Source organism: Didymosphaeria variabile, assembly GCF_027946475.1.
Source record: "Didymosphaeria variabile strain IMI 356815 chromosome Unknown scaffold_2, whole genome shotgun sequence".
NCBI lineage: Eukaryota > Fungi > Ascomycota > Dothideomycetes > Pleosporales > Didymosphaeriaceae > Didymosphaeria > Didymosphaeria variabile.
Genome location: NW_026611621.1, coordinates 354,585 through 373,173, shown reverse-complemented (window position 1 = coordinate 373,173; position 18,589 = coordinate 354,585). Strand labels below are relative to the sequence as shown.

The following is an 18,589-nucleotide window of genomic DNA, read 5'->3' as shown; positions in this document are numbered from 1 at the left end:
GAAGCAGCGGCGTGGGGATGCAGGAGACAACCCACGCTAGGCCTCGTACGGGCAGCTCCCCATGCAGTGTGACCACATGCCGTCTTCTGCCTAAAACATTGTTTGTCGCCCAAAACAGCTGTGCCGCAGACACCACACTTTCCACAAATACGCCCTCTCTGGTTTTTCCAAAGCTCCAATTTCTAGCCTTGTCGTCCAAGTAACCTTGGGTCAGGTACATTGCAAGTATGGCGTCAACCAGCCGCCTCGCCGCTCTCGCAAAGCAGATTGGGACACAGACTACCAAGCTCGACAAGTTCTTCGCAGAGAGCAAGTTGGCTCCGCCTTCCTTCGAAGAGGATGCCCCATTGATGTACCCGTTTCCCCCGGACGTCGCAGAAGCTCAAGAAGCCTTGTCCGCAGCCTTGGACGAGCTATGGTGGCTCAATCAGGGCCCAATTCAAACCATTGTCGCTAAGTCGGTATGTCGCGAGTAGCCTCGTAGTAAGGCAGTATGTTGACCCGAACAGTTCGCCACGTCCGTCGGCCTGAAGACCATTCTCAGATACAACATCCAAAATCTCGTCCCCTTTGAGACGGGAACCACCTACAAGGACCTTTCCGAGAAGACTGGTGTCCCGGAGAAGAAGCTCACGCGCCTGTTGAGACATGGCATTACAGATCACTTCTTCCGCGAGACGCAGCCGGGTCACATAAAGCATACGGTTGCGACCAAAGCGCTTGCTGTAATGCCCGTTCTCGGCACGTGGGCCACGATGGGAATGTACGATGTCGGGCCGGCCAAGATGCGTGTAAGTTCAGGCTCATATGTCACCAGATGGATGCTTACTATGGTAGATGGTTGATGCGGTCGCCAAATGGCCAGAATCCGAGGAGCCAAACCACTCGGTGAGCAGCGCTCCCAGCTCGCGTGGAGGACCGACTGACGTGTAATGTAAACAGGGTTTCCAACTCGCCAACGACACCGAAAAGACCATGTTCGATTTCTTCGAGGAGCACCCCGAGCGCATGAGCCGCTTCAAAGACGCCATGAGCTTCCTTCAAACCTTCCCCGGCCTGGAGCCCTCGTACGCCGTCAAGGCCTACGACTGGGCCTCGTTGGGCAAAGCCACCGTGGTCGACGTCGGTGGCTCGCACGGCAACGTGTCCATCGCGCTTGCGAAGGAATTCCCAGACCTGAAATTCATCGTCCAGGACCTCCCCAAGGTAGTCGAAGACGCGAAGACCAAAGCCCCCGCCGATCTCTCCGACCGCGTGACCTTCCAGGCGCACGACTTCTTCAAAGAGCAGCCTGTCAAAGATGCAGACGTTTACTACTTCCGCTGGATCCTGCACGACTGGTCCGACAAATACTGTGTTAAGATCCTTCAGGCGCTGATTCCCGCGTTGAAGCCGGGTGCGCGCCTTCTCTTTAGCGAGAGGTGCCTCGAGCCGCCTTGCACACTGCCCCTCCGCGCGGAGAGGTGGAACAGGTACGTGCCATATTCGTCATTCCTTGTGAGTCCCACTAACACAAGCAGGGACTCGGACATCACCATGCTCGCGACGTCCAACTCGCAGGAGCGCGACGAGGACGACTGGAAGGCCCTGTTGAAGGCCGCAGACTCCAACTTCACCCTCGAGGAGGTAAGGAGGACGCCGGGCGCGAAGCTGGATATGATTGTCGCCAAGTGGAAATGAAGTTTTGCGCAAGCTAAGCTGTGATGATCGGGCTGGAGACATCCCATGATGGGATTGGGAGGCATCGATTGTCACTTAGAGCCTCAGCCGCTGTGTTGCTTCTTCAACGGGCGGGCGGTGGTTAGATAGCGTAGCGGCGGAATAGAATAGAATAAAAAGGGTAGCGTCATGTTTAAATGTTCACTGCTTGCGCCTTGTCATGCGAATCGCTCACGCTATGATAGTCACGTTAATTCGGTTCTGCCCAGGTGGTTTCAAATGCTACTTCCCAATACGGTTAGATCCACCGTGCGGGGATTTCACTTCCCCGGCCAACCCGTTACCATGTCATTCGTGCAGAGGTTACTTCCAAGGTTCATGGGGGCCATCAGATAAGTTGCACTGATCCTATCCAGACACTTCCTTATACAACGCAACATCACTTCCAACAAGCTTCTCAACAACACAACCTACCGCGACATACCCCCCAACAAGCCTCCCAACGGTACCAATGGACGAGCCATTGTTTCCAACCCTCCCCTCCTCCTCGTCCCCCTCACTGTCCCTCCCCCCTCACAATCCTAAACGGCACATGCACCTTCGGATAAATCCCATGCCCAAACCCCATCCCCTCGTACAGCGCCCTCGACGCGCGCTCCTCGTCCTGGCCTCTAACCACGCCTTTCCCCTCCCTTCTGCCTGCGCCTCCGCTACATCCGACGCGTCGTCTTCAAGTTGTAGAGAGAACTGGCTGAAGACGCGTGCTAGAATGGCGCACATTTCGACTTCGGCGAAGCGTTTGCCGGGGCACATGCGGTGGCCTAGGGAGAAGGGGAAGGCGGCTGGGTTGGAGGTGGAGGGCGAGGTGGAATGGAGGTGGAATTGGAATTGGAAGTGGAGGTGGGGAGGGGAGAGCCAGCGGGTGGGGAGAAGTCGAGGGCGGGGAATGGTCTGCGGAAGTGTCTTTGCTGGGGAGGAGGAGGTTGCAGGGGAGGTGGAAGACCAGTAGTCCGGATGGCGGCCTATAGCAGCGACGTCGATCATAATAATAGTATCCTTGGGGATCCTCACAGACACGCCAGTCTTAGTCGTGACGTTCGTATCTCTCACCGTCTTACGTGCGTACCACGCAACAGGGTGGTAAAGACGTAGCGTCTCGCTAATGACAGCACCAAGATAGCCGTTTAGCAGCTCGGGGACGTCCTTGTTTGCGTCCCAGGCGGAGGTTGCGCGGGAGCCGAGCACGCGGTCTAGTTCGGCTTGGAGCTGGGTTTGTGCGGAGGGGTACAGCGCGAGGAGGAGGAAGACGAAGGAGAGGGTGGTGGAGGTTGTGTCGAAGCCGGCCATGACGTAGAAGAACATGTTGCCGAGGACTTCTGCTTCGGTTAGGGGCCGGGTGCCGTCGCGGGTGGAGGCGGCGTCGCTGGAGATGACGAGGGATTCTGGGGGTTTGGTCAGTAGAGTTCGGGGTAGGTTTGAAGCTCAAAAAGCTTAATACATCTACGATAATGCAGAGTGGTTTAAAAACTTACCTAGGAAATACGGGTCTTCCTTCTGTTTCGCGGACTCGAGGCGTGATTGCACTGAGTTTCGCATTTCAAGCATGTACTGCTTCCACTCGGAGAATCCCTGATACGCCTTCTTGTGAGACTCAAACGGCGACTTGGCTACAGTCTTCATCAGCAAGCGGTCAAAAGATATTGCAATGAGGACCAGCCAACTAACCTAGCAACCAATTGGGTACGCTAAAAACCGTTGCAAGATTCGACAGCACGGCATTGATAGCCTCGCTGAACGTCAGCGCGTGCCCCTTAGGCGCAACGTCCTTCATCGCGTTCTCCGCATCATACGGCAGCTCCTGGTCGTAAAAGATCTTAGCGATAACACGCAGATTCAGCTTCGACATAAGCTGCTCCTTGACGTCCGCCACGCGCGCGTCGTCGTTCCCATGGCTCCACTGCGCAGACAGGCGCTCGGCCTTTTCCAAGCTCTCCTTCCAGACTTTGCCGTACGTCTTCTGGTTGAAGAACGGCGTCGTGATCTTCCGGTACAGGCGCCACTGCTCGCCCTCGCTCGCGGCCAGCGTCGGTCCATAGATGTTGTAGAGCCCGAGGACCTCGACTGGGGCGTGGAAGTCGTGCGCGCGCGTTAGTACCTGCTTGACGAGGTGCACGTCGCAGGTCATGAGCATGGGGCCGGAGGGCGAGCAGATGAAGAAAGAGTCTGTGCCGAGCTCGCGGAAGACAGAGTAGCCAGCCTGCCAGATGCGGAAGATGGCCGTCCATCTGGTAAAACTCCTGGTCAGTACATCTCACCCAATGCTAGGAATCTAATTGACAAGCTTACGGCGCCCATTTCTGCAGCGTCTTCATGGATATCGAACCGTCCAGTGCGATGATCGGGGCGAGCAGAAACCAGTACGCGACGTTCATGACGTGGACCCTGCGACCTGTTAGGATTTTCAAGTCCAAGCAAGACTACACAGTACGCAGATCCACGTACGGCGAGAGGCTGTACGGCAGCCCGCTGGCTGAGGCCTGCTGCATTTGCTTGCGCAGGTACATGCACAGCGTCAACATCTGCCAGGAAGCGTAGGTCACGACGGCGAGCACCGCCGCCTGGAAAATGGAAACCATGGCGAGAGAATATGGGACGAAAAGTGAAGTCTAGTGCTACACGATCCTCCGCATTTACCTGTGGTAGGCAGCGAGACCCCCACAAGTGTGATAAATGTCGGAGGAGGAGGGGGAGCTTATTTAAATAGCGTAGTGTCTGGGGGCCGAGCCTAGTCTTCTGTTGGTGCACAGGGACCCTAGACCGAAGATAGTGCGCCTAGTACACACTGCAAGTATTTCCGAACTAGAAGATAAACCAGATATCATCGTCGCCACGTGTACTTATAACACGTAAAATCAAGCGTAGTTATACTATACAGCAAACAGTGTGCACAGAATGCCCCAAGACTCTGACCTCCTCCCTGTTGGAAGGAGCTTCCGTACGTACCATCGATGGTACGCCAGGATTTAAGCTAGGCCTATAGAGGCAGCACTTCCCACCTGAGCAATCCATCACTCTTACACTTAACTACACGCTTACGTTAACTTTGTTTGTACGTTCCAACACACCCTCCCCCGCTCCCAGCACACCACGCTCACCCTACACCTTCTTCCGCGGCACCAACCTTACCGGCAGCTCCTTCCGCAGCTCAATCAACAAATTGCACTCGACCTCATCCACCAGCATCCGCAACGCCGCCTCCCGCGTCCGCTCCTCAACCCACTTCTCGTCTGCACCCGTCCGCTTCGCCTCCTCTTCCACCTCCCGCGACGGCACCAGCTCAATGGTAAAGTTCGTAAATATGTACGCTAGCACGCCCACCATCATGATGGACCCGAGGCTCTTCCCCAGACACGCCCGCCCGCCGAGCCCGAAGGGGAAGTACGTGCGTAGCCCGACCTCAGACGGCTTGGTGATCTTGTCCGCGTAGCTGTCCCACCGGCTGGGATCAAAGTCCAGCATGGGATGGTACTTTCCCGTCGCAGGGTCTATGGCGGAGGGTTTCGCAGGCCAGATTTTAGGGTGGCGGAAGGCGGCTGTGAAGTTTAGCAGGCAGAGCGTGTCGCGGGGGATGGTGAAGCGGTTGCCGTCGAGGTCGGTGACGTTTGCTTCCGCGGTGCAGCGCCGGGGGATGAATTCTACGACGTTGTACAGGCGCATTGCTTCTTTGAGGACGGCGCCTGTGTAGCCGTTGTAGAGGCGCATGAATTCGCCGGTGACGGACCAGGTGTTTAGGGGCTTGCCGGTGAGCTCGGCGTCGAGGTGGGTGTGCAGCTCTGCTTGGATGTCCTGGCGGATGGCGAGGAGGAACATTAGGAAGCCTAAAGTGTTGCCTGCGGTGCCGTGGCCGGAGAGCAGGAAGAAGAAGACGTTGCCCGTCAATGTCTCGCGGTCCATGACTTTGCCGTTCTTTTCGAGGGACTCGGCCCGCGTGCTGGCGATTAGGGTGTCTGAGTTCGGTGAGTTGAAGTGTAGCTTATGCTGTGCGATGTGAACTTACCCATGATGCTCATGTCTGAGTCTTTCCGGTCTTTTTCATTTGCATCCTTTTTGAGCGCCTCGTCGCACATCTCCGTCATATGACTATGGAGATCGTAGTAGGCTTTGTCAGCTCGTTTGATGCTTTTCATGGGGATGTACGCTAATCGGATCAGTCTTCCAAAAAGTTCACAGGTCGAATAAAGGCTTACCGCGAATCGACTTAGGGATCGAATCTATGATACCGATCTTGTCGATGGTAGTGAACATGGACTCCACGAACTTGAACCGCCCCTCCGGCAGCTCTCGCGTGGGAAACTCCTCAACGGTCTCATACTCAAGGTCTTTGTTAAAGAAGCACTGCGCGATGCAATGCAGTGAAATCTCCGACATGTGGTCCTTCATATGGCTGATAACGGGGCCATCCGCGGTCATGAGCTTCGTCAGTCTCTCAGCCTGACGCAGCGAGGACTGCCACATGGCTGCATTGGAGTGGGATCCAATAGCCGGGGCGACGATCTTGCGCTGGGCCTTCCAGTCGTCGCCGAGGGACGTCTGCATGTTGGGCCCGTACGTGTCGAAGAAGCTAAAGTACTCGACGGGCTTGCGGAAGTTCCTGGCCTGGTTCGCGATCTGGTTGATGGTCTCTGGGTCGCTGCTCCAGAGCATGTTGCCGTTGGGGGAGGAGAGCATGATGTTGTCGCTTCCCAGCTGCTCGAAGGGTTCGTGGCCGACATGCCAGAGGTGGAAGATTTTGCTCAGGCTGAGGTTTTGTTAGTCGGTCATGTGTGCAGCGTATTGAGGTTCCTTACGGCAGCCATCCGCTGGTCCACGCATCAGGGAGGTAGTTGAGCCATGGCACCAGCTTGGGATACAGTCCTAACCACCACAGGTCGACCATGTGCACGCTGTTGCTGTCAGTGAATGTTCTGAATGGAACATAGAAAGAGATAGCTCACGGTGACTTGCGCACCACGAAGCCACTGCTTCGCGCTGTGAGGATGTTGTTTCTCCATGTCACCAACTTCTTGGCAACCAGCGCGAACAGCAGCACGCCCACGACGACAACGACGCGAGACATGTTGATTCGCGATTTAGCTACTGGTTTGGGATCCAACAGTGGGTTCAATGCGTCATGCAGAGGAAACTTCTGCTCGTTGTGATGGTCGCACAGTCGTCAAACGTAGGCTAACCCTCCAGTGACCGCGACGCGTATTATCACTACCGTACTTTCCTTCAGCATCCAGATTCAGAACCAGAGATTGGTGTCTCGGCGTCTGCCGAAGACGTGCAGCTGATGGTAAACCCGAGTGGCTCACCCTGCTCTCTGCAGCCTCAAGCGAGCGTAGCGCCCGGGGTGGCCCTCGGCATCTGTGAGCGTCAACTGGTGGTCAGGGAGGTCCTGCCATTGCGCTTCCCGCAAGATTACTTGACGGCTTCTTCCAGAGGCTCTGGTACGCCGTTCGGACTCCGAAAAGACGTCTAATGCACGCTTTGGGCCTTGGCAAGGTTGCTCGTTCTAGCCTCCCGTCAGATTGTTATTTAGCCAGGCAAGGGATGCACGTAGTGTAACGGCCAGGCCACGGCGTTGTGCACTCTACTTATTCCCCGAAGCTGTCCGTGTTCCGCGATAGGACACAATTGGCAGGTACCCCGGCTTCCCTCCGCCGATCCTGCTCGCCGTCCGCACTCGCATCGCATCGCTAACAGCACCAGCCCTCTCGACCAGCCATGTCTCAACCGCAGCCCACCGAAACGGCCGAAGGTGCGGAAAAGGCGTACATCTTCAAGCGCGACTTCAGGTCCTCGATGCGGTCAGTGGCCCGGCTCTGCATGCCCCCCCTGGTCCGAGAAACCTGCGTACTACCTGGTCATTTCGCTAACATGCCTGTCCTCACAGCCTCAACTTCAACCACTACTTGATGCGCGAAATCGCAGGCTACCTGACGCATCCCGACATTCCTCTTGCAGCACCGCAGCTGCGCATTGCCGATGTGGGGACCGGCACAGGGTAAGCGATGCACGCTTTTGATGTGCAAGCAAGCATTTCAGCCGGCCACCTGGTCTAACCCGCAGCAGCATCTGGGCCTGCGAGGTGGCCACCAAGCTCAGCAGCACCGGCGCTACGATTGACGCCTTCGATATTTCCGACCTGCAATTCCCCGCGCCTGCATTCCGCCCCGCCAACGTGCACTTCCACGTCCACAACAGCTTCCAGCCGTACCCGGACGAGTTCCTCGCCCAGTTCGACATCGTCCATGTGCGCTTCATGATGTGCAGCGTCGACGACGCGAACGCGCGGAAGCTGCTGGGTCAACTCCTCACGCTCATGAGTACGTTTTGCATGTGCCTAGCCATCCCACCTTTCCGGCCCCCAACCCCTTCGGTAGCCCCGGATCGCTTCTCCCCTACCAGCAAGTGCTCCGTCCCCTGACACCTTTCAAACAGAACCCGGCGCCTGGCTCCAATGGTACGAGCCCCTGCCCCGCGCAACCAAAGTCGTTGGCCCGCCGCCGCCCGCCGACTCCAACGCGCCCGTCCCTGCAGCGGCAACCGCGGCCTCGGAGCGCCTCGCCAAGACATGGCGAGACCTCGATCCCCTCGGCTCCTACAGGTACGTCCGTTCTCGTACCATTTTCCCCTTCGCACTGCCCTTCCTTCCCCATCTTGCACTTCCAATACTGCAAAGTCCGAAGAACTGACCACGCGTTTGCTCCTTCCAATAGCTGGGTGGAGAACCTGCACGAGATATGCACGCAGGGCGGACTGCAGGACGTGAGGCGCGACGTGCAGCATATTCCGGGGCATCTGAGGCCGCTGTGGGCGCAGAGCAGTCTGGCGGCGACGGCGGATGTGCTGCCTAAGGTGGATATGTGGAATGAGAAGGATGGGGGCTTGACGGCGAAGTATATTCAGGATTTGCAGGCTGAGATTGCGGGCGGGGTGGCGGTGGATACGCCGTTTCAGTGTATTGTGGGACGGAAGGCGGAGTGACTGTAGGGGAGTGTGGAGGGAGTGAGTTTGGACGAGGGTGGGATGGGACGGTGTGGATAGGAAATGTAGATTTTGAAAAGGTTCAATGTGAGAAGGTCCAATGTGAGAAAGTTCAATAAGAGAAGTATGAGAAAGTTCAATATGAGAAGTATGAGAAAGTTCAATATGAGAAGTATGAGAAAGTTCAATATGAGAAGTATGAGAAAGTTCATTATGAGAAATTTCAAATGAGACAAATCAGCGTGAAAAAATCAATATGCTTCGTTTTCAGGGCATGATGGCGTATGATTTGTGGATGAGATTGAAGGTAAAGCACCAAGTCGTTCGCTCGTACGCAGCATTTCCACCCGCACACCCACACGCAGCGTGTCTCTAAACAACAACCAAAAAAAAATCCAATCCAATCCAATCCAATCTCTCATAATTACATTCCCAACGCTTCGTTAAAACGGACAGCTCCCCTTCTCCCTCTTCCTCATCCTCACCCGATCCCACGGCGACGCAAACAAAAACTCATGCGCAACCCAATTCTTCGGCCTTCCCTTGCCAGGCAAAAACTCAAACTCATACTCAGTAATCAGCTTGATGACACTCATCTTGATAACCAAGCTAGCGAAAAACCGCCCCGGACACGCCGTCTTGCCGTGGCCAAAGCCCAGCACCGTGGTATCCGTCGCCGCGAACGTGTGCTTGTTCGAATCCGAGCCGTCGCCCTGCGTGAAGGAGCGCAGGCCGTCGAATTTCTCGGGCTCCGGGTAGAACGCGGGGTCGTTTTCGATGGCGTAGGCGGCGACGCAGACGTAGGCGCCTTTGGGGAGGAGGGTGCCGTCTTGGAGGGTGTAATTCTGCTGCATGATGCGCTTTAGCCCGAGGACAGTGGGGGGCGCGAGGCGCTGGGATTCGCGCATGAAGGAGTCTAGTTTGCGGAGTTGGCCGTAGGACGTCTTATTCCACTTGCTGGACAGGTCGGCGACTTCCTGGCGGAGCCCCTCGAGGTACTCCGGGTGGGCTGTGAGGTCGTAAATGACGGAGAGCTGGCGGAGGAGCATGGTGTGGATGCCTGCGAGGGAGAGGACGGTTTCAGTGTGGGCGAGGCGCGCGAGGTTGCGCTCGTCGCCTTCTGCGATGTCGACGAGCCAGTTTAGGGCGGAGGGTTCGGTGAAGGCTTCGCGGAGGTCTTTTTTCTGGTCGAGGGCGTCGAGGCGCTCTTGGATGTAGGGGCCGAGGACTTGTCGGGCGGAGCGGAAGTAGCCTTTTCCGCGCCAGTAGCTGGGCATGAAGACGCAGACGATGGGGTGCAGCCAGCCGGGGAAGGCGCGCAGGATGACGACCGTTCGGAAGACTGGTGGGTGTCAGATAGAATTTCGAGGGCGTAGAACGCGGGGGGCTACTCACGATCTTCTACGAAGTTGACGGCGGAATTCAGCCAGCGGGAGTCGCGGCAGAAGCTGGTGCCTACAAAGGCTCTGGCAGATGTGCGGGCCGTTAAGGAGAGTAGGAGGGGGTAGAGCTCGACCTCAGTCCAGCCATCGTTTACTTCCTTGGGGAATAGGTCCTCAACGGCTTTGCCGAGCTCGTCCTCGAGATGCGGAGTGAGGATGCCCAGGTTGGGGGTCAACTTGCGCTGGACAATACGGTGGTGCAGGCGCGACTGGAGGATGAAGTTGAGTCCCGTGTAGGGACCCATGAGGTCGTGCTCGAGGGCCTTGGTGCCATCTGCGATATTGGGCGGCAGAGTGCTGAGCTCCTGGACGGCCGATTGGGGCAGCACAATGATGTCTGCGTCTGAGCGGAGGAACTGGAAGGCCTTTTCTTGAAACTAATTCATGTTTAGCGGAAAGCACGTGTTACAGTTGGGGATTTGAGGGCTACCTTGTCGTAGCCATTGCCAATGAGGCCAACGGCGTTGGTCATGAAGTTGACATTGGCGGCATAGCGAGAGTGGAAGGAGAGGCCGTAGGATGCGAATGATACCTTTCGCAGCGCGCGAGACGAGCTCACGAGGAGCTGGCCGAGGACGAGGACGGCAGGGAGGAATTGAAGAAAAGCATAGGACGACAGGAGGTCGCTCCAGGAATCCATCGAGAAGGCCAACATATTGTGCAACGTCTGTTGTGCAACGTCGAGGAGAGTAGACTGGGCCCTAGAGGTGAAAAGTACAAAGCATGGTACTTAGACTTGGAATACTTCTGCGTGGCCCTGGTATGGCCGCAGGTATCAAGTCAGCCTTGTCTAGTTAGACTAGTTTGGCGCCGGTCGGGGAGTTATGCCCGTTGTTTCCTATTCCGGCAGCGCTGTACAAAATGGCAGGTGACAAGCCATCGGGAGATCAACGTCTGATATCGGCAGCGTAGATACCCGTTGTCTGGAGCTTGAGTAGGATTGGCCGGCTATAAAAATCGTGGCGGGGTTCTGCATAGATGGCCATGGCTCTGGCCTGTAAGAGCCCGAAACCGAGGACACACCGTCGCTTAACTGTGATGGTGGTGGGGGGGCGGAAATGCCTTTGGCCTAGGTTGCTTGTCCTGGTATAGTAGTATATACGGACTGCATGCCATGCCGGGCTTCGTCTTCGGACTTGAGGGTCGCAGTAGGCGAAGGCCTGCATTATAACTGCCACCTTGGTAACGTGCCGACGCCGATAAGTTACTCATCCCTCCCGCGTCGCTTGGAGCCGTTCACATCTATCGCATTCGCTCTTCTGTCTAGAGAATTGGCCAGCTCTTCAACACAAGGCTGTAATCCCCCACCATGTCCAATACTGGCGCCGCTACCGGCGCGATGCCGCCCACGCCGTCGCCCTTCACCACCACGCTTGTCTCGGTCATCGTTGTGTTCCTCGGCCTGGCCACCGTCGCATTGGGGCTGCGCATCTACTGCGCGCGCAAGTCGACGCGCGACAAGTGGTTCACCATGGACATGGCGCTCATCATTGCCTCGCTCATTGTCACCTACGGCTGCATATTAACCACCATCATCGGAGCGGCAGAGCTGGGGCTCGACTACACCAACAACAAGATGGATCCGGTGCGGGGAGCGCAATTTCTCTTCAAAGTGAGTTCTACAATCTACCAAAAATCATCGCATTTTCTGACCAAAGCCCGCAGATTTACTTTTCCGACGTCATCACCACAACCATCGCGAGCGGGCTTTGCAAGATTTCGATTCTGGAGTTTTACAAGCGCCTCTTCATTTGGAACCCCTTTGCGACGGTGTGCAACGTGGGCATCTTCCTCGTTTCGTCCTGGATGATTGGAACATTCTTCGTAGGTTTACCAGCACGATAGTCTATGCGAAATGCGCCTAACAGATTCTACCAGACCCAGCTCTTCAGCACGAGCCCTATTTCGTCCGCCTGGCACCCGGATCGCCAGCTTATCGATGCCAACTACGACTACCCCACTGCACTCCTGGCCATCTTCGGCATCGGTATCGTCCTGGATTTCCTGGTCCTCTGCCTGCCTCTGAAGCCCATCTGGTCGCTGAAGCTCTCGTTGGCCAACAAGATCAAAGTCTCCATGATCCTCTGGCTCGGCGCCTTCTGCGTTGTCGCCGCGTCCGTCCGCTTCTACTACTCGTACCGCCAGCTGGCCGCCGTCTTCGTCGCCACGGCGCAGGAAAAGGGCACCATCACCGTCCAGGCCTCGCTGTGGTCCAAGATCGAGCCTAGCGCCTCCATCATCGCCGCCTGCCTGCCCACCTACGGCCCGCTGTTCGCCAACCGCGGCATGCCCTCTATGATCCGCTCCACCCTCAGCTTCTTCTCCATCAGCAGCCGCACCCAGGGTTCCTCCAACTTCAGCAAGAATGTCATCAATAGCGACACCCCTAGCGACAAGAACGGCAGGTGGCACGAGCTTACGCCGAGCAACAAGACGGACATCGAGACTTCTTCGACGCAGAGCCTGACACGGCCCGAGGTCGGATACATCCGCGCGACCTCGGAGATAAAACAAACGCACCAGACCACGATTAATACGCGGGAGAGCTTTTAGCGCATGAGATGAGTCAGATTTCTTATGTGAGATTGAGCGACATGTCAAAACTATGGAGATATGCGCCCACGTACGGTGGCCAGGTGTACGGCGTAGTTGCCAGCGGTGCCCACGGGTTCACCGCCGTTCTGTGTTGTAATTTCCTTTGCTATTCACTAGTGTAGACTACCCCAAATAGTTGTGATGGACTAGTTGTGTAACGATATCATCAATTGCATGAATGCCAAATTCCCGATAAGACACTCCGTGTAACGAGTTAAGCACCTTGTCTAAGCTAAGCCCTCTGCGTAGCTCACTTTTAGAACCCCGAGGAGGCTGCGTGTCCCCACCTTTCTCCACACACATGTGCGAGAATGCCAATAATCGCGACGGACAGTAATGGGAAGGCAAGGAAGGGAGGGTGGACCGCGAACCGAGCGTGCGACTGCCCGCTGCGCAGAAGATTAGAATAACTCCGAGGAGCCAATCATCGAGACGGGCGGTAATGGAGGAGGAAGCGAGGGTGGTCGGTGAAGCGTGCGAGTGCGCCTGCCCGCTCAAACTATTGGCCCCAGCACCACCCTCGTGCGAATGATGCTACACATTAGGCACATGTACTACTGCGGCATGCACATCAGCCTCAACGATCTAACTTCAGCTTCGGAAACCGAGACATTATCCCTGCCCCCTGCTCCCTTTGAGCCCTAGCCCTATTGTAGTACAGCATTGCGCATGCTGCACGCCACATGCAGGGATGTCGATCCCTCGCATCCTACTTCCTTGATTTGGCGCCGGGATGTCGATCCCTGCCTCGTAGACAATAGTCTACGGCCTTGATTTGGAAGTCGCTCGCCAGAATACCGACTTTACTATAGTACACCCTGTTTTCCCACACTTACTATTCCCCGTGCGGATCGGGCGAAGCATTAAGACACTCGTGGAGGAAATGCAGGTGGCGGGGCGGGCGGTAACAGAAATCGGCCCCATGCGCTAATGTACGCTAATTTGCATAATCGGGCCCAGCGGCACGGTCCGCTAAGCAGACTAGTGGATGCTTACTGTTTACATGCAGGGCCCACTATTACTTTACTCGGTCAGCCTAGCTGGGAAGGTACAACGGAGTCCGGATGGCTGCAGGCGGCACTGCCGGCTTACTCCAATTCCAATTTCTACTTCACCTGTGGAGAAGGTGGTAAGCGTGCTTATTGCCATCAGTAATGTGTACTACATGAGGTGTCTTTTTCGCCTAGCCCAGCGGCGCGGTCCGTACTATGTGAGGACTAGTAGGTAGGAATCCATTTTCCATCTCTTAGCTAGGAAGGTAGATAATACGACTTCTGGATAGCTCCAGGCGGCACTGCTGCTGACCTCAGCGTCGCTTTACCCGGGACAAGCGTGCGGCATCGACAGCACCTTGTTGGTTCCTGGTCATGGTGGGCGAATAGCCTTTTCCGATGTGCAATTATCTAATTCCCGACAGGGCAGCTTTCGAATTGTTGAACGAAGGTAGGCTGTTTTCTAGCGCACGGGTGGCGCGAGGAGAGCATCCCTGTCTGCACTCGCTTATCTGATTTTATGTAAACAATAGGGAGTATGTGCGGTTATACAAAACGGTTTTGAAACGAACAAAGACGGTTTCTAGCAGCATCGACTTGTCGTCTACGCTAAAGACGAAGGATTACCAGATGGCTTCGACTGAGGAGCAGAAGGCTGCTGATTCTGCATACGCCATGGACGCCAGCAAGAAAGACGACGCGACTGTCGATGTAGCGGCTGAGAAGGAGGAACAGCTCGTGGCGGAGGAGCAGCCAGACTCGGGGGGCATCAATGCTGCCGACGAGGTCAAAGGGCTCAAGTTGGCGTTGATTATTCTGGGGTTGTGTTTCTCTAACATCCTGACGGGCCTAGTATGTCTTTTGTGGGAATGTTCTGATAGTTGCGAGCACAAGCTGACGTGCCGCCATTGTAGGACTTCACACTGATCGCGACGGCCATCCCCGTCATCACAAGTGACTTCGACTCCCTCCAGGACGTCGGCTGGTATGGCAGCGCCTACTTCGTCGCCATGTAAGCCACCTCTTCCATCGCTCACCCACTAGCCATGCTAACTCCACAGGTGCGTCGCGCTGCCGCTCGCCGGCAAAATCTACATGTTCTTCCCCAAGAAACTCGTCTACCTCGCCTACATCGGCGTCTTCGAAATCGGCAGCCTCGTCTGCGCGCTCGCGCCCAACTCAAATGCCCTCATCGTCGGCCGCGCCATCAGCGGGCTGGGCGCGTCAGGTATTTTCGCCGGCAGCTTGATCATTGTAGCGACCATCGCGCCGCTGCACAAGCGGCCGCTGCTCACGGGGATGACGAATGGCACGTTCGGCGCGAGCCAGATCATAGGCCCGCTGATTGGCGGTGCCTTCGCGCAGAACGTCACCTGGCGATGGTGCTTTTGGATCAATCTGCCTGCGGGCGGCGTGTCGATTGCGCTGATACTACTGTTTCTGCATCTGCAGACGAGCCCGACCGAGATGGGGCCGTTGAAGACCAAGATCAAGAACCTGGATTTGCTGGGCTTTACCATCTTTGCGGGCGCGATTCTGATGCTGCTGCTTGCTCTGCAGTGGGGCGGGGTCACGTATGCGTGGTCGTCGTCTATTGTCGTTGGACTGCTGGTTGGGTTCGTCGTCGTATTTGCCATCTTCGTGGCGTCGCAGTGGTGGATGGGGGACTCGGCGCTCGTGCCGCCCAAGCTATTCACCTTCCGGACTGTGGTGCTTGCTTTTGGAGCATGTCTGCTAGGTCCGGGGGGTGTGGCAACCATCATCTACTATCTGCCCATCTGGTTCCAGGCGGTGCAGGGTGCCACGCCCATTAGCAGTGGTGTGCGGTATTTGCCCAGCGTTATCTCAGATGTCTTGACGTCTATTGTTGGCGGCGGCATCGTGATGAATGTCGGTTGGTACAATCCGTTTTACATCTTTGGCGTGGGCATACTGGCGATTGGTTCTGGGCTGCTGTCGACACTGACGCCGACAACTGATGCCGGGAAATGGATTGGATACCAGATCCTCACGGGTTGCGGGTATTCTTTCATGGTGACGATGGTGAGTCCATGGCTCGTCATGGCCTCTTCCTCTGCGAACTAACCACTCCATCAGCCTCATATCGCACTGCAAGCCATGCTGCCGCCTGATCTGATACCAATTGCGTCGACAACCCTGCTCTTCGCCATGACAGCAAGCTGTTCCATATTTTTAGCAGGCGGCCAGGCCATGTTCCAATCATCTCTCACGCGCAACTTGGTTCGCGTGGTCTCCCCCGAAGAAGCTGCTCGGCTGATTGCCGTGGGAGCAGCTGACGTCCACCGCGAGGTCCAGCCCGCAGTCCGTGACGCTGTAATCGACGTATACAGCAAGGCCATTACCAATGTCTTCGTAGGTCTCGTATGTGCTCGCTATTGTCCACACTAGGCTAACCGAGATAGTACCTCGCGGCTGGGAGTGCCGCCGTGGCGTTTGTATTGGTGTGCGGCATCAAGTGGAAGAATATCAAGGCTAAGCCGAAGCCAGAGGACGAGGAAGCGAAAGCGAAAGCCGCTGCGGAGGAGGAAAAGTCTTCTAGTATTGCGGCGTCCGGTTAGGTTGAGCTCGCTTGGATTTGTAGAGGAATTGGACTCGTGATGCTTAGAACTTTCTGTGGCGTGTGCTCTTCTGAACTGGTTAGATAGACTAAAGGCGCCGCCTAGAAGATATAATGGTCGCGAGTCAGGCACAAAGAAGTAGTGATGCTAGAGTGATCCTAAGCTATTGAGAGCGTGCATGGGGCGCTGTTGGAGGCGTCGACTTGGGCCCGTAACCTCAGGGCCGGGGCTTCTAGAAGGCCACGTGAGCCCGTATCCCGTCCGGGCGCTCGGTACGGCTCGCCTGCCACATGGCACATAATAAGGCTGTTGTTAGTCCTTGATTCTCATCTTGCGAACTGCTCACATCCCTCTCTTCTCGTTCTGTTGTGCCCGTCTGTCCCATCGGCTCCTGCTCTCTGTTACTGCGTGAGCGGGTCTGCTTTCTGTTCCGAAGGACTTTCTGGAGCTTCCCATTCATCATGGGGGTTAGCGCATTTCTCATGCGCGTGGCGTCGCTGATCGCGGTCGCACAAGGCGTACAGCTCGACACGACCTTTGTCATGTCCCAGACGACCGTCGGCCTCTCTGCCGCGGGCAAGGCGGCGTGCCTGCGCGGAAAGATCAAGGTCAACGCCTCCGCGACCAACACCAAACTCCTCGTCAAGTCGCCCGTCGGCCAGCCGGACCTGACGCAGACGACCGTGGACATGGCGACGGTGGGCATCGACTACGCGGCCATGGTCAATGGCGGGCCCAGCCAGGTCTCCGGCACCTACCAGCTGTACGTCGAGCTCTGCGTACCCGCAGACCCCGTTGCTGCGCTCAAGGTGCAGACGCTGCAGTTCCTCAACCACGGCGGCACCCTCGACCACACGTACTGGGACTTCGCGCCGGGATACAGCTACGTTGATGCGGCGGCGGCGGCTGGCTATGCGACCTTCAACTACGACCGCCTCGGATACGGCCTCTCGGACCACCCGGATCCGAACCAGGTCGTGCAGGCGGCCCTGCAGCGCGAAATCGCCCACCAGATCATCCAGGTGCTGCGCAAGGCGACGATTGGGGGAATTGGCATCAAGAATGTTGTTGGTGTTGGGCACTCGGCAGGGTCGGCGTTGACCCTTGCGATTGTGGGCAAGTACCCGGCCGACTTCGATGCCTTGATCTTCACCGGCATCTCGACGTCGATAGAGGGCGTCGCGAGGGCACAGATTTCCTTCAACCTCATTCCGGCTGCGCTGGATCCGTCAGGCCGCTTCGCCGGCCTGGATAAGGGCTATCTCACGCAGGGCGCCGTGCCCCAGGACTTCCAGTTCCCCTTCTACCGCTACCCGGACTTCGATCCTACAAGTAAGCCCCCTTAAAAACCCTCTTTCGGCCACGACTAATTTGTAATTAAAGTTTTCAAGAAGCAGTTCGACACGCGACAAACCACCGTCTTGGGCGAGCTGCTCACCTTCAACAGCGTAATAGCACCGCAGCCCACCTACACAGGGCCCGTGGACGTCGTCCTCGGCCAGCAGGACTACATTTTCTGCCAGGCCAACTGCTCGTACCCCACGGACCAGGCCCAGACGTTCGTCAATGCGCTGTTTCCCGCGTCGAAGAGCAAGGGCACCTTTTTGCAGCCCAAGTCCGGTCATCTTATAGCGCAGCACTACAACGCTAACGCCGGCTTCTCACACTCGCTGCAGTTCCTCAAGAGCAACTCATTGTAAGTTGTTGCCGAGTTTGTGAGCGTATATAATACAAGACGCCACGGGCGGCGTCCTAGATGACGTTTCCCACTGTACATATCATCCCCCGCCGTAGCTATAGCTCCGGACGTATCGTAATTAGACCCTAATTTCCCAATCCTTCCACTGAACGACACCCAGTCACGTGATCCATAAGCCCCATCCATAAGCGATGATAAAAAGGATGTTCCTGGTTTTCCCACCAACGGAGCCTCTAGCCGGAGGTCGCTAGATCCCCGTGTGAGCCGCCACGGTATCTCTAGCGCTGGTATAGTATGCACCTAATAGCATCCAGGTCCTTCGCCGCCTCGACGCGCTTATGCAAGCCCGGCGACCAGGATGGCCGCAGGATGGCAGATCTTAAGCCCTCGGTCTTATCCAAGAGAGGTACATGCGAGGCTCGGACTTGCACATTTGCCAATAGAAGCGTATGTCTGCCTCGCTCATAGCCGAACGGCCGACCGGCTGCCGTTGTACCAACAGTACGCACTGACCCCCACCCAAGAGCATTCCCATTCGAGTTTGTCAATTCCCGGATCAGCTTGGAAGTTCGAGCGGGAGACATTATAAGGTTG

General features: G+C 56.5%; 8 protein-coding genes across 8 annotated transcripts; 5 read left to right on the top strand and 3 right to left on the bottom strand.

The window, feature by feature from the left end:
* Positions 1-227: 227 nt before the first annotated feature.
* On the top strand, positions 228-1,680 carry N0V89_001814 (uncharacterized protein; the record flags this gene model as incomplete). The annotated part of the gene is made up of 5 exons (XM_056210625.1): positions 228-461; positions 510-791; positions 838-888; positions 943-1,472; positions 1,521-1,680. 5 exons carry the CDS (start codon positions 228-230, stop codon positions 1,678-1,680), a joined length of 1,257 nt encoding a protein of 418 aa, XP_056074098.1.
* A 535-nt stretch (positions 1,681-2,215) lies between these two features.
* On the bottom strand, positions 2,216-4,295 carry N0V89_001813 (uncharacterized protein; the record flags this gene model as incomplete). Its single annotated transcript, XM_056210624.1, has 6 exons — positions 2,216-2,369; positions 2,663-3,101; positions 3,192-3,326; positions 3,385-3,944; positions 4,006-4,101; positions 4,162-4,295. 6 exons carry the CDS (start codon positions 4,293-4,295, stop codon positions 2,216-2,218), a joined length of 1,518 nt encoding a protein of 505 aa, XP_056074097.1.
* A 520-nt stretch (positions 4,296-4,815) lies between these two features.
* On the bottom strand, positions 4,816-6,775 carry N0V89_001812 (uncharacterized protein; the record flags this gene model as incomplete). The annotated part of the gene is made up of 5 exons (XM_056210623.1): positions 4,816-5,666; positions 5,717-5,857; positions 5,907-6,457; positions 6,507-6,602; positions 6,654-6,775. 5 exons carry the CDS (start codon positions 6,773-6,775, stop codon positions 4,816-4,818), a joined length of 1,761 nt encoding a protein of 586 aa, XP_056074096.1.
* Positions 6,776-7,425: 650 nt separating this feature from the next.
* N0V89_001811 (uncharacterized protein) lies at positions 7,426-8,688 on the top strand (the record flags this gene model as incomplete). The annotated part of the gene is made up of 4 exons (XM_056210622.1): positions 7,426-7,508; positions 7,774-8,027; positions 8,143-8,308; positions 8,421-8,688. The coding sequence occupies 4 exons, from the start codon at positions 7,426-7,428 to the stop codon at positions 8,686-8,688; spliced, it is 771 nt and encodes a 256-aa protein (XP_056074095.1).
* Positions 8,689-9,131: 443 nt separating this feature from the next.
* Positions 9,132-10,785, bottom strand: N0V89_001810 (uncharacterized protein; the record flags this gene model as incomplete). Its single annotated transcript, XM_056210621.1, has 3 exons — positions 9,132-10,030; positions 10,084-10,507; positions 10,561-10,785. 3 exons carry the CDS (start codon positions 10,783-10,785, stop codon positions 9,132-9,134), a joined length of 1,548 nt encoding a protein of 515 aa, XP_056074094.1.
* A 684-nt stretch (positions 10,786-11,469) lies between these two features.
* On the top strand, positions 11,470-12,683 carry N0V89_001809 (uncharacterized protein; the record flags this gene model as incomplete). The annotated part of the gene is made up of 3 exons (XM_056210620.1): positions 11,470-11,742; positions 11,796-11,954; positions 12,009-12,683. The coding sequence occupies 3 exons, from the start codon at positions 11,470-11,472 to the stop codon at positions 12,681-12,683; spliced, it is 1,107 nt and encodes a 368-aa protein (XP_056074093.1).
* A 1,664-nt stretch (positions 12,684-14,347) lies between these two features.
* Positions 14,348-16,296, top strand: N0V89_001808 (uncharacterized protein; the record flags this gene model as incomplete). Its single annotated transcript, XM_056210619.1, has 5 exons — positions 14,348-14,569; positions 14,632-14,729; positions 14,779-15,760; positions 15,815-16,090; positions 16,141-16,296. The coding sequence occupies 5 exons, from the start codon at positions 14,348-14,350 to the stop codon at positions 16,294-16,296; spliced, it is 1,734 nt and encodes a 577-aa protein (XP_056074092.1).
* Positions 16,297-16,757: 461 nt separating this feature from the next.
* Positions 16,758-17,996, top strand: N0V89_001807 (uncharacterized protein; the record flags this gene model as incomplete). The annotated part of the gene is made up of 2 exons (XM_056210618.1): positions 16,758-17,628; positions 17,680-17,996. 2 exons carry the CDS (start codon positions 16,758-16,760, stop codon positions 17,994-17,996), a joined length of 1,188 nt encoding a protein of 395 aa, XP_056074091.1.
* Positions 17,997-18,589: the final 593 nt, after the last annotated feature.